Source organism: Pteropus vampyrus, unplaced genomic scaffold (assembly GCF_000151845.1).
Source record: "Pteropus vampyrus isolate Shadow unplaced genomic scaffold, Pvam_2.0 Scaffold36, whole genome shotgun sequence".
NCBI lineage: Eukaryota > Metazoa > Chordata > Mammalia > Chiroptera > Pteropodidae > Pteropus > Pteropus vampyrus.
Genome location: NW_011888817.1, coordinates 12,631,342 through 12,644,777, shown reverse-complemented (window position 1 = coordinate 12,644,777; position 13,436 = coordinate 12,631,342). Strand labels below are relative to the sequence as shown.

At 48.6% G+C, this 13,436-nt stretch overlaps 1 protein-coding gene across 2 annotated transcripts in view; it reads left to right on the top strand.

Moving 5' to 3' along the window:
* The window catches only part of GRIK3 (glutamate ionotropic receptor kainate type subunit 3), a 213,468-nt gene that overhangs the window by 187,883 nt on the left and 12,149 nt on the right, over positions 1 to 13,436 (top strand). For both annotated transcript variants that reach the window (XM_011357999.1, XM_011358000.1), the window contains exons 12-14: positions 4,345 to 4,568; positions 8,066 to 8,184; positions 10,726 to 10,943. In XM_011357999.1, coding sequence (XP_011356301.1) covers positions 4,345 to 4,568; positions 8,066 to 8,184; positions 10,726 to 10,943 — 561 coding nt within the window. The remainder of the gene's footprint in view (positions 1 to 4,344; positions 4,569 to 8,065; positions 8,185 to 10,725; positions 10,944 to 13,436) is intronic.

Here is a 13,436-nt window from a genome sequence, read left to right as displayed (position 1 = left end):
GTGGCCATGGAAGCAGAAGCAGAGCGATCTGGAGGAAACCATGGGTGAATCAGCATGTTCCCGCAGCCACAGGGCTCCTGTGATGTGAAGTGTATGCTGGGTAATATGCTGGGCGGTCATGGTCATGAGCCAGAGTCAGTTGCAGACTGGGCTCGGGACAAGGCGGGGCGGGCTCAGCTGTAAAGCCCGCCCATCGGAATAGCAGTCACTGGAGAGGGGACAGCAGTGGGAGGTGGAAGGAGCTCCATGCATCCTGCCCAGGATCTAAGTGGCAGGTTGTATGAATTTCCTAGGGCTGCCACAACAGATCCCCACAAACAGAGTGGCTTAAAACAATAGAAATGTATTCCTTGTCAGTTTTGGAGGCCAGAAATCAGAAACCAAGGTCGGCAGGGTTGGTTCCTTTTGGAGACTGAGAGAAAATCTGTTCCACGCTTCTCTCCTAGCTTCTGGTATGGCTGGCAATCCTTGGAATTCCTAGGCTGGTAGCTGCATCACTCCGATCTCTGCCTCCATTGTCACATGGTCTTCTATGTGTATCTTTGTCCTCTCTTCTTCTATGAGTATACCTATCATTGTATTTACAGTTTACCCTAGTTCAGTATGACTTCATCTTAACTTTATGACTTCTGCAAAGACACGATTTTCAAATAAGATTGCCTTCACAGGTACCAGGGTTAGAATTCGAACATGTTTGTTGGGGGGTGAGCACAATTCAACCCACTACATGTGGTTCTTAGGATAAAATGTTGGGCTTTGAGGTCACGGTGAAAAGAGTCCTAGTACTGGCTCAGCCACTCACCATCTTGAACAAACCGCTTAGCCTGATTGAGCCACAGTACCCTCACCTGGAATGTGGCGATAATGTTTACTGCCTCATGGGGCTGCTGAGAGGATCGCATAAAGCAATATATGTAGCACACGTGACGACGCTTGGCATATAAGAAGCATCCATGAATGATAGCAGTTCTGATTTCAACTATAGTAGGTCGCAGTCTGAGCAAGCAGTTGCCTTGGAGGATCCCAACTGAGAGGCAGAGTACAGAGATGGAGAATCTGAAGGGGACCATGCTTGGGAACCCAAGTAGGCAGGTGCCAATAGGGACAAGAGACACAGGTAGCAAGCTGGGACTCAAAGGGGCAGATCTGAGTCCCTGGTGAGGACCCCTATCCTAAGAGAAGGCTGATCAGTGATAAGTTGTCAGAACTGGGACCACTGTCACAACTTTGTTCTTAGAACCTGGTAGGATGTTGCCCAGGTTTCAGTCTGGGGTACAAGGCTAAGGCCCGACTAGCAGCCAAAGCGGCTGGATGCTTAAGACCAAAATATGGAACAATAGCTGCTTAAGTTCTTGCCTTCAGTTCTGTTGCTGGGAATTCAATAGAGCAGGTGGGGCCAAGTGGCCTCATGCAAGGATACAGTAGAGTAGGAGAGGCTGGAGACAGGCAGGTCCTGACAGATTCTCAGTAAGTGGAAAGCAGCTTATAGGGTGAAGTAATGTCTTGGAAAGGCCATCCTGCCTGGACCAGAGGTTTAGAAAAGTTATGGAAAAGTTCTTGGTGAGGCAGAACGGGCCAAGAAATCACCCATAAGACCGATGAATGTGTTGGACAAGTCAGGGGTTTGGTTTATTCAAGGATGATTACTATAAATATGAGAGCAACGACCTTGGACCTTTCTGAGCCTCAGTTTCCTCCATAAAAAATATGGTGTTGGAATAGATATTCCTGAAGTTCTTTTGTCTAGTCTTGACAGCCTATGATTTTATGAATCATCCTCAAAGAAAACTTGCACAAGTGGGAGGAACCTGCCAAGATTGGGCCTTTCGTCCTGAATAATGAACTGAAACATCAAAGCCTTGACATCTGTTCTGCTCTTTCAAGAGAACTTGGACAAAATAATGCCATTTTCAGGGAAATAATAACCAATGGTGAAATATAGTATTTCCTGCCTAAATCAAAATTGAAGTGGAGAATTCCAGGCTTCCTGAAGCCCAAGGGAGAACACATATCAAAATTCCCCATGAAGAAGGTCAGGTTGACCAGCTGTCTTGCTGCTGTAGGCACGGAATGCTGAAGATGCTCCTGTCCCCCAACCTCACGACAGCAGAGAGCAGAAAGCCTGGCATGGAGATTCTGAAGGCTCTGGGTGGGTCTGGCAGGGAGAAAAGAGGCCTGTGGCCCTGTAGTTGGCTTTCTTACCAATCCTGAAACACTTCTTATGAATGAAACAAGCCTTGACTGCAAACACCTTGATCCCCCCAGTAACTAATACTCTCATCCAACTTGCTATCAAAAGCCAAAGTCATTCTTGCCACCACTGACTTTGAGGTTCTTCCCAGGAATCCACTCCAAGCCCCGGAGGCCATTCCCAGAGACCAGTTCCAAATGCATTCTGAATAGTGATGATGACTTTGGGGTCAGAACAGAGCTTCCCAAAGCAATGTACTTTGAAGGGATAGGGCTGGGGGAGGTCAAGTTCTAGAATCAAAAATCCACTACACCCCTGTCATGCCAACATTATAGAGGCTCCTAGAACTTAAAGAATAAAAGAGCCCTTCCAGGGTGCCTGACTCGGGTTCCCATCCTACTCAGAGTCCTATCCACAGCCCCCAAAAGGGGCTTTTTTGACTGGAAGTGCCATGAGAGCAGGGGCTAGGTCTCATGCTCACCTCTGCATCACAGACTGGTGCACAGTAGGTCTTGAGCAGATACACATTAGTCCCTCTAGTGAACGTCCCTGATAGTTCTCTCTCCTTTCGTTGCTTTCCTTTGTACACACCCTGAACTGAGAGGGCTGCGAAGAACTGGGGTAGCAGCAGCTGTCTCTTTCTTCTTCCTCTGCCTTCAAAGCTAGGCAAGTTCCAGCTCACACATTCGGAAATTCACAAAAGGAAGGTCCCAATATAAAATAATCCTTTGCAATAGGCTCCTCCTCCCTGTCTTTCCCATGTTCTGAGTCCTTGTGTTCATTGAATCCTTGTGTTTCATCCAAGTGTCAATAACCAGGTGTAGGAGATGCTGTTAGAAGGAGAAACATTAGGGTGAGCAGCATCGTGGTTGTGTTTCCCAGTGCCCACCAACCTAGGACATCTTCAGAGCCATTAGAAGCTCAGAAGTGATAACTTGGTTCACATTCTAATGTGTAAATATCCACAGGAGCCTAAGGGGCAGCCTCTCAGAGGGAAACGTTATTAATTAACAAATGAAGCAGTGAATCAGCCACGGTCCCAACAGTGCTTAGAAACTCAAAGGTAAATAAGCAGATAAGACAAAAGTTTACATGGCCGCACATAGTGCTCTTCAAACTGAACTACCTAGAACCTTACCATGGGACGGAGTGAACTTCACGGGAGTTTAGAATTGGAGGCTGTCAAGGAGGGCTTCTTGGAGGAGGTGGCATATGCAAAATACTATTGAAGGTGGTAAGAGAACATTGTCTTACAGGAAGAGGACATTCTCAACAGGGCGCAATGTGTAGACAGCGTGAAGGTGAAGATGGGATGTGGTCAACAGAGGCCATTAAATGAGGCCTCATTTAGAAAGGGAGCAGTGATCTAGGCTGGAAAGGTAGAAACAAGGGATTGTAGATTTCTAATCCTGAAAAGCTCAGACCAAATAGATAGAACTTGTATTATCCCCCTCATTAGCATTGTGCTGGGTTAAAATTTAGCAACGTAAGACTATTCCTAGCCTTCCCTACTCCTTTCCTTTCCTCCTCAGCTCTGCTCTCCTCCCTACCCTTGCCTCTTAAACAGGACTCTGGATTTGCCTGTTCGGTTTTTTCCCTGCCTTCTTCTTCCAAGGAGGCCGTTATTTTTACCCAACTGGTTTTGGGGGCTTTTAGGATATTTAGAATATCCAGAATGGGGTGAAGCAGTTTAGAAGTGGAATGGAAAAGAAAACATTTAAATAAGGATTGTTGTAGATTTCATGTCCTCTTCATGATGTTTGAAAGTCACAAATGAAGAACATGAGTGATCTTTAAATGTTTATAGGTTGCAGAACTGTATTTATTTGACAAAGCACCATTTTGAGAATAGACCACGTGGTTACAGCTTTAATAGGGATCCATTCTCTACATGCTTATGCCACTGTCATCTTCCCCAAGGTCATGAGCTCTTGGAGAACTGGGGTTAAGGCTAATTCATCATTGTCTCCCCAGCACCCTGGGCCTGGCCTGGCCCAAAAGAAGGATTAGTAAATATTGAAACTGAAGAGCAATTAGATGATCCAGGGCTCAGGCAATGGATTTCACTCCAAGAAGGAGTGTTCTGTCCACTGCTAGTCTTAGGCTTTGCTCATTGTCTGTCTTTCTCTCTCTCTCTCTCTCTCTCGCTGCAGAAGGCAGATCTGGCCGTGGCCCCCCTGACTATCACACATGTCCGCGAGAAGGCCATCGACTTCTCCAAGCCCTTCATGACGCTTGGTGTGAGCATATTATATCGCAAGCCCAATGGCACCAACCCCAGTGTCTTCTCCTTCCTCAACCCCCTGTCCCCAGACATCTGGATGTACGTGCTCCTCGCCTACCTGGGTGTCAGCTGTGTCCTCTTTGTCATCGCCAGGTAAGGGCAATACCTTGGCCAGAGCTCTGGCCCAAGGTTGGTGGTTTCGGGAGTCATGCAAGTCCCCACTCCGACTACTGCTGTGCATGTTCCTCTCTCCTTCTCTGCAGCTCATATCTCTTCGTATTCCTCAGGGAATATTCCATGGCCTCCCAAGCTTGAATCCCCAAGTCGTTACCCTGGTCTGTGTCCATGACTCTGAGAGGCAGCACTTGTACCCCAGGTCCTATGAGTCGGCTTGGAGAGGTTAAGTCATTGCCCAGGCACCCAGTAAGGCAGACCCAGGTGCAATGAGTGGCCCAGCGGGTGGCTTGACACTTGAAAAAAGGACTGTGTCCATCCAAGCCACAATAGCAGGGGGAACAGTACCACAAGGACTCACACACATGCACACACGCAGAAACATGGCACACGTGCATACCTATTTGTCCGTAAGACATGCTAGCAACACCCTTACATATTTGGTTGTTCACATGAAAGATGCTAGCACATCCTTGCTGGTGGATGATATAAGAGGTCACGAGGGGACAGATTGAGCTCAGTGTTTACTAGTGTTTACCTAGTGTTTGCCAAGCACCTGTCCTTTATAGCCATTATAAAGCCTCCCATGAAGAGGAGATATCTGAGTCTCAGAAAGGCTCAGTACTCTCCAAGGGCATCCTAGCAATAAGGGACGCATCCAGCACTTGAACTCGAGTCACCAAGTGTTTTATCTGTGACCCACATCTCTGGCCACCTGGACATCTGTCCTCTGCCTCTGCCCCAAGTGGGTGGCTACTGGGCCCAACCCCCCCACCCCTCCCTAGCTGATCCCTCTGCCCCCTCCCTCCAGGTTCCAGCCCAGCCTCTGCCCTGGTTCTTTTTTCTCTAAATCCTAACAAGGTACTAAGAGAGACTTCTCTGGAGAGGCAATTTGAGATCCAAGGACTTGGTGTTTGAGCTTTTTTTCCTCCTGGGTCTTCTTTGAAAACCTTTCCCCCACCCCACTCCCTTTCGTTCCCTCCTCCCACACAGAGAGAGACCAAAGGGAAGGATGGGAGAAATGGAATTGTCCTGCTGTAAAAGCCCTTCGCTGCCTGTCGGCCTGGGGCTGCCTGCGTACCCTCCCCGCCAGCAGCCCAGCCTGTCACAGAGAGGCCTTCATTACGCATCTTGTCTCTAATGGTCTAATAAGACTTTGAAAGCCAGGAGCCACTCTCCCCAGCTCTCACCATAAATTTAGCAGCTTCAACCGGCCTCTCAGCTCCCCACCCCCTTGAAAACAGCTCAGGCTTTTCCAGCATCAGTTCTGCCCCTTTGATGTGCATCCTATCCTCCTCCCATTCCTGGCCTTTCATCAGCTGCTGGCAACCATGCCTGCTATATACCCCATCCCTTCTGGCCAGGTAACTAGGAGATCCCTTCCCAAAATTAGGCTGGGGAGACATTTTGGGAGAGATGGGATTTCCGGAGCTGCTGGAATGACATGGGACACATAAGGAGAGAGGAGAGAGACAAGGGTCTTGGCCACAGACAGAGCCACAGACAGCATCTTAGTACAAGTGTCACATTGTGTTGCACTCATATGACACAATTTACACCCATCCCGTCAAATTCTTACACAGTCCCATGAGGTGGGTATAATTATCTCCACTTTACAGAAGCAGAAACTGAGGCTCAGAAAGTTTAAGCCATTGCTCAAAGTCAGAAAGCTGTTTCTTGGCAGAGTTAAGCTTCAAACCAAGACCTGTTGGACTTCATATCAGGGGTGGCAAATGGAGGTGCCTGCCGGAGCCAGACGGGAACCAGGAGCAAGTGAAGCAGGCTGAGTGGTGGGCAGCAGGGAGTGATGGGGACTGAAGCAAACCGGAGGGAACACAATTGGCGAAAGAGGCAGCCCCTACTCAGCTCCAGGAGATGCGCTAGGCAGGATGGGTGCCGGCGCTGCAGAGTGTCATGATTTTTAGAGAGAGATTGAGACTTTGACGTGACACCTCATGGCTTTTCTACGTAGCCATGAATTTGATTTTTTACAACACCGTTGGGGTCAAGCACAGTGCATCTGCACAGTGGCATGTGGCTTGTGTTCTTTGTATCACTCCATGCTGACTGCTGGAGAGCTGGACACGGCTGCCCAAGAGATGGGGTCTCCAAAGATGGGCAGGTTCCCAGATGCACTCCATGGCAGCACCGGCATGGCCCAGGGTTTGTCCGTCTTGCAAATTGGCGTGGCCAGGCCCGTGCCTGCCTACCGCCAGGGGTGTAGCGTTGTGTAAGGCATTTTTCCAACACCAGGATACTCTGCTTCATGACTTCCTCCAGGGTCTCTCCATCTCTCCAGACTGCTCCAGCTTCCTCCAAGTTACATTTCCTCAACAGGAACTCCCACCATAACAAAAAACCCCTTCAGTTATCAGAACTTCTCTTCCTTAGAAGGCAGTGGGAGGCTTCAAGTAACAATTTTACGCATTTGTACATTCAAAGAGAAAAACCTGAAAAATTATGTAGCACGTTGTTCTGTCCCGGGGGCAGGATCATGGAGCACGCTCACTTTCTCATTGTATCCTACACTTCTCATTGTATCCTACACTTCTACCGTTGGAATGTTTTATGAAGAGTGTATTTTACTTTTTCTCACTCTCAGTTCTTAAGCAATATACAAGTAATTCAAAAATATAAATAAATAATAAAGATAGTAATAAACAATAAATAAATAATAAATGATTCAAGTAATTCAAAAGCCCATTCTCATTTTTTTAAATGTATACGAAACACGTAAAGCAACAGGCGTCCCTAAAATTCCTTCTACTGTTCTAACGTCCCCCCTCTAGAGGAAAACACTAATCTTTTTAAGGTATGGATTCTTCCGAACTCATTATACGCATTTATATACAAATGTACATGAAGATGGATCGCCCTGTCTTCGGGAATCTATTTATATAAATATGATCATATTGTTCTTATTTTTATCACTTTTTTTTTTTAACCAAACAATATGAGTTGAAGATCCTTCCCTGTCAGTACATCTAGAAGTGTCTCGTTCTCTTCTATCGGCTGCATGATATTTCAGAGTATGGTTGAGGCATAGTTTATTTCATCGTTCCTCTATTGAAGGACATTTCGGTTGTTTCCAGTTTTTTGCTATTACAAACAATGCTTTGATAAACAACCTCATGCTCTTCTCTTTATGCTCACGTAGGAGTGTTTTTTCAAGGATGGATAATGAGTCACAGAATCGCTAGGTTGAAGGACATGTGCACTTTTAATTTTAAGAGATCCTGCTGAATTACTTTTATAACCAGCAAAAGGCACTAACAATAAAGAATAAGAAGCAAATTGGCCCTGATTTCCCATTGCCTGCCTCCCTAGAAGAACAATGAGGAAATTGATTCTAAAGTGGTCAGCACATCAATGTTTGCTAAACCGCCGGCTGGTGTGACATGGACACCCCATCCCTCTTCACCTTCCCTCCCATCTCTCAGCAGCTCACCCTCACTGCCTCCCTCTTCCTGCTGCAGGTTCAGCCCTTACGAGTGGTACGATGCTCACCCCTGCAACCCTGGCTCTGAAGTGGTGGAAAACAACTTCACTCTGCTAAATAGCTTCTGGTTCGGAATGGGGTCCCTGATGCAGCAAGGTATGTGCCCCATCCCCAGGGGGTCGCCTCTCCCCAGGGCCTCTCCTCTCCCTCTCTCGATGAGGAGGCCCAGCCTCTATGGAGTCAGCAGTCAGCCCACCCTCCAGGACAGCCTCAGACCTGCTGAGCCATCTCAAGGTTGGAGACACCTGGACACCCAGGTGTGTGCCCTTGCCCCATATCCCTGCCCTTTACCACTACGTGTTTGGGCCAGTTCAGGTTCCAAGGCTAAAGCAGATAAGTCATCCCCACTCGTGATATGCTGGGCTCATCCCCAGCCTCTCCTGCTTCAGCTGAGGTGGATATAGAGCATCCTACTTGTTGGGGCTGACCCCACCAATGGCCTCACCACCATAGCACCTGGATGAGCAAAGTTGGGCTGAGGATGGGGGGAGACTGGAGGCAGGGAGGCTGGGTGGGACGCCATGACAGGAATGAGATGATGAGACCTTAACTGAGGTAGTGGCCATGGGGTATAGGACAGAGATGGACAGGGACAGGACTTAGTGACTGCCTGGCTGTGGGGAGCCTGGGAGTAGGAAGGGTCATATCTGAGGTGAGGACTTTAGCCTGAGTGCATCGGAGATGGGATACACTGAAAGACACCATGTTCTTGATTGATCCTCTTGAGGGAGGGTCAATGTATTGAACCTGACCCTGGGCTGGTGGCCCACCCTTTAGAAATATCTGCAGCTGCTCAAATATCTCAGAAAGCAGAGCAACTGCTTTGGCTTCAAGGAGTGTGGTGAAGAGACACCAGAGGCTGGAGGGATAGAAAGGGCCCCCAGGCTGGAAAGACCTCCAGGGAGAACACTGCCCCCACCCCACCACCAGCCCTGCCGACCAGAAGCCATGTGCCCATTGCTTCTGCCTATCAGTCACATGGCCAGAGCCTCTTATCTTGGAAAATGGAAAAACTCAAATCTCTGCCTGTGTTAGAGTCCCACTGAGGGGAAATGGGTGACAAGGGGGCATGAGAGGCAAGGGGACCAGGGAGCAAAGAAAATCTCCTTGTTCTCACTCACCTGTGTGTATCCTCAAGACCCAGCACAAACACTGGTCCTCAGTAGACATCCACCAGCAAATGCAGAACAAGTGAATGAATAAATGAATGAATGATATCCCATTGTGTCCTTGCCCACTACCTGCCAAGCCCTGTGCTGGGTACTTGAATGAAGGAGCAGGAAAAAAGATAAATCTGCCCCTTACCTGAGTGATCTCACAGGCATGACAGAGGCCAGGACTGGCACTTGGGCCTGGGTAAGGGTCCAACAGAGCCTGGCAGAGCTCACCAAGCAAACAACTAAAATAAGTCATTCTCCCTTTGGGCAGCTCTAGCCCTTGCTTGGAGCAATCTGGGGGAGAGCCAGGTAAGTGAGGCTAGGGCTGGCTGGTTGGGAGAGGAAGCTAAGGAGCCTTGGTGGGAAGTGACAGGCAGCTCTCAAGGGAAGTGCCTCATTCTGTCCCCACTATTAATGAGTGTCCCGAAGCCTAACCTTGCTTCTTTGTCCATCATCTTTGTTCGGTGACAGTTAGGAAAGTCCTGGAAGCCCCATCAATGCAGTAATAGCTTCTCAATTCTTCCATCTCCTGCTGCTATTCAAAGCACTGGCCCCTGATGTATTCCCTGCGAGGTTTTGATTAGGAGGGAGAAAAATAGTTGTGTATTTGAAAACCTCTCCCTTGAGTGATTTCTTTGAGAAAAAAAAAATCGTCTATATCAAAGCAGATGCTTTTCAGATTGAAGGTCCAAATATTCTGGAAAGTTCAGGAGTCACTTGCTATTTAAATCTCTTGAAAGCTGCCTAGTTAATTACTTCAGTTAGAAGGTTTCATCTAAATTGTGCCCCACACCCAAGGTCGAGGAAGAAGAGTGATCTATTTCAGCAAAGAACTTCAAAAAATGTTGATTTTTCTCCTGCAAAGTACCACATAGCAATCTTGTATTTGTATAACACTTGTATTTCCAACACAATTTCTCTCAAATTATATCATCGCAGCATCATAGTATTTGTATGAGGCTGGGACAGAGGAAGGACAATACACCATGCTTTGCAGAGTCCTGGAGAGGGGAGGAGTCTGGCACAGGATCCTACATAGAGTCAGGAGCCGGATTCACTCAAGAACCCAGGGGTTCTGAGTCCCAGGTGTGTTCTGAACCTGGGACCACACAGAGGTCCATGGAAAAGCATCAAAGGGTCTGATGAGCCGGTGAAATGTTGTGCATCCTGTTCCACAGCAATGGTTCTTAAATTTTAGCCAGTATCAGAGTTACCTAAAGGGCCTATCAAACCCAGATTGTGAGGCCCTGCCCCTGATTACTGATTCAGTTGGTTCTGGGTGGTGCCCGAGAATGTGCATTTCTAACAAGTGCCCAGGTGATTCTGATGCTGCTGGTACAGAGACCACACTTTGAGAACCACTGGCCTAGGCAGAAGGTCTCGACTATTGTTAGATTGTTGGTGGGTCCACCACCCAGAGGACCTGAGCAGCCCTGGTCTGGACGTTGCCAGAAAACATCTGTCTCTTCCCTTCTCCCAGGGTCTGAACTGATGCCCAAAGCCCTGTCCACACGCATCATCGGTGGCATCTGGTGGTTCTTCACGCTCATCATCATCTCCTCCTACACGGCCAACCTGGCCGCCTTTCTGACTGTGGAGCGCATGGAATCGCCCATTGACTCCGCTGATGACCTGGCCAAGCAAACCAAAATCGAGTATGGGGCTGTCAAGGATGGGGCCACCATGACCTTCTTCAAGGTGAGGCCCTCTCCCTCCCACTGCAGCACCACAAGCTGCCCCTCCCACAGCCTTTACTGTCCTTCACTAACCACACAGAGCCAAGGAGCTAGAAATCCCCAGGGCTCAGCCCCTCCCTGCTAGGGACCAGTTGACTTTGGGAAGCCACAGTGATGTGGTTAGTTTCAGCACAAATCCTAAAAGTTTCCATACCGGGGACAAGCAGTGTGAATGTGCTGCCTTTTCTTAAGTCATCAGAGGAGGATAGGTGAGGAGATGAGGCTGGAGAAGAAGGAAGGAGAAGTCAAGCCAGATGCACAGACAGGCCCTGAAGCCAGTGGGCTCCCTGCTCTTGGCTTTGGGGGCACAGCTGCATCCATCTCCACAAGGCCGCCCTGGGCTTGGGGGTGAGTTCTCCACCACTGAGAGGGCACCAAGGGGCACATCCTCCAAGGAATGGAGGAAGCTTAAAACTTAAACATGTATATATGAACATTCCTTAGCATGTTACACTCTAGGAACACTGGTGTCCAGATAAAGCCCCTGTCACCTGCTTAGGTTACTGCTCTGATGGGGATCTGGCTATGACTTTGCTGCTCCTCCTACTTAGTAAGGCATTTGGCTCAGTTCCCCAATGTTTTTTCATCTTCAACTAGAGTGGCGGAGGGTTTAGGAGCCTGGCTGACCCAGAGAACCAGTAGCTGTAAGTGTTCTTGCTACCACTACCAAGAGCTTACAGTGAACCAGGCACTGTGCTAAATGCTTGCTTCACTTAATCTTCATGGCAAATCCTGTGAGTAGGTACTACAATTATTTTCACTTTACACATGTGAAACCTGAGGCTCAGGGCAGTTAAGTGGCTTATCCCAAGACTCACAGCTGAAGAAGCCAGATGCTGACCCAGGTCTGGAGTCCTCCCAGGCTCATGTTCTAGATTATGGTTCTCAGATTTGTGTGTGCATCCAAATTACCAGGAAGGCTTGGGCAGACCCTGATTGCTGGGCCTCAGCCTCAGAGTTTCTGGTTCAGTGGATCTGGGGTGGAGCCAAGAATGTGCATTTCCAACAAGTTCCCAGGCGATGCTGATGCTGCTGGTCCAGGGACCACACTTTGAGAACCACTGTCCTACTTCTCAGAAAGTGGTCAGGATTTGGGAATTCTGTGGCTGTAGTTTCACTTATTCATTTATTTATTTACTAGTTAATTACTCTCAGTCTGGAAGCCTGGTCCCTTTCCTCTGGCCTTGGCTCCCCGGCCCCAGCCCTTGCCTCCTTCCAGGCTGTTTCTGAGGGATGAATTGAGCCTGCAATGGGGCCTAAATGAGGAGAGAAGGAAGGAGTCAGGTGGGAAAGCCTTCTCCCACCTGGGCATGGGAGCCCCACCAGCACTCTCTCCCACCCCAGCCTCCTTATGTCCCTCCTCAAGGGCAGAAGCAGCTTCTTAGTAAAGAAAAAGGAGAGAGGAAAAGGGCTCCCTTTTTGGATGTTGCTGTTGCCACTGAGAGCAACGAATGCGGGCTTCCTAAGAGGTCGCTACCGTGTATTTAGAGTGAGGAGAAAGGAAAAGCATGGTCATAGGCACGTCGGGAGCTCTCTGCGACCCTGTGTATGCGTTCATGAGTGTGAGTAGTATGCGAATATGTGATACATGAGAGTGTGCATATAGCAGTGTGTAATACATGGAAATGTGCATTCGTGTGCATACGTGTGCTCACATGTGCCCGTGCACAAGAGTCTGCCTGTGTGAGTGCACGCGTGTTTGTGTTGGGGCGTGAGTGTCTATATGTATGTATGTGTGGTATGTGTACCAGTGAGCATATGTACGCATGCACCTCTGTGATCTGGGCATGTAGAAATGTGCCTATGAGTGTATACAAGTATGTGCCAGTGTGTGTACATGTATATATGTATGGAGAGTATATGCAGGTCCGTCTATTTAAATGTCTCCATGGGAATGCTAAAATTAGTGGGCGGGTGGGCCTCTGTGTGTAGTAGCCTGTGCGTTTGTATAATAGGCTATGCATGTGTGTGTAATAGCTTGTGTGTGTGTGTGATGGCTACTGCACACATGTGTGTCTGCATGTGTATATAACATCCTATTCATGCGTGCTCATGTGCATGTGTATGTGTGTGTGTGCATGCGTGCCTGCTTATGCCTATCCCCAGGCTGTAGCCCAGCCATCTGTGCCAGAGCATCTCTCGTGCATTACTCATGAGCACATCTCTAAGAAGGGCTCCCGATCAAAGGGCAGGGGCGTAAATAAGGCCAGTGCAGGCTCGTTGCTGCTGATTGGGTGCCGTTGCCTCCCTCCATGCTAAGATGCTCCAATTGGTTTCTCAGAGCCTAGGCCCAGCTCCCCACCGAGCCACTGTCCTCAGCATCAAGCAGCACTTCTCGCAGCTCGCTCTGCCCTCGCCCACCTTCCCTGCAAATGGCATGGTGAGGAGGGTAGGGGAGGGTCTCAGATGCTGCCACCCAGCTAGGATGCTGATACTTAAGGCCCAGGCTCACAGG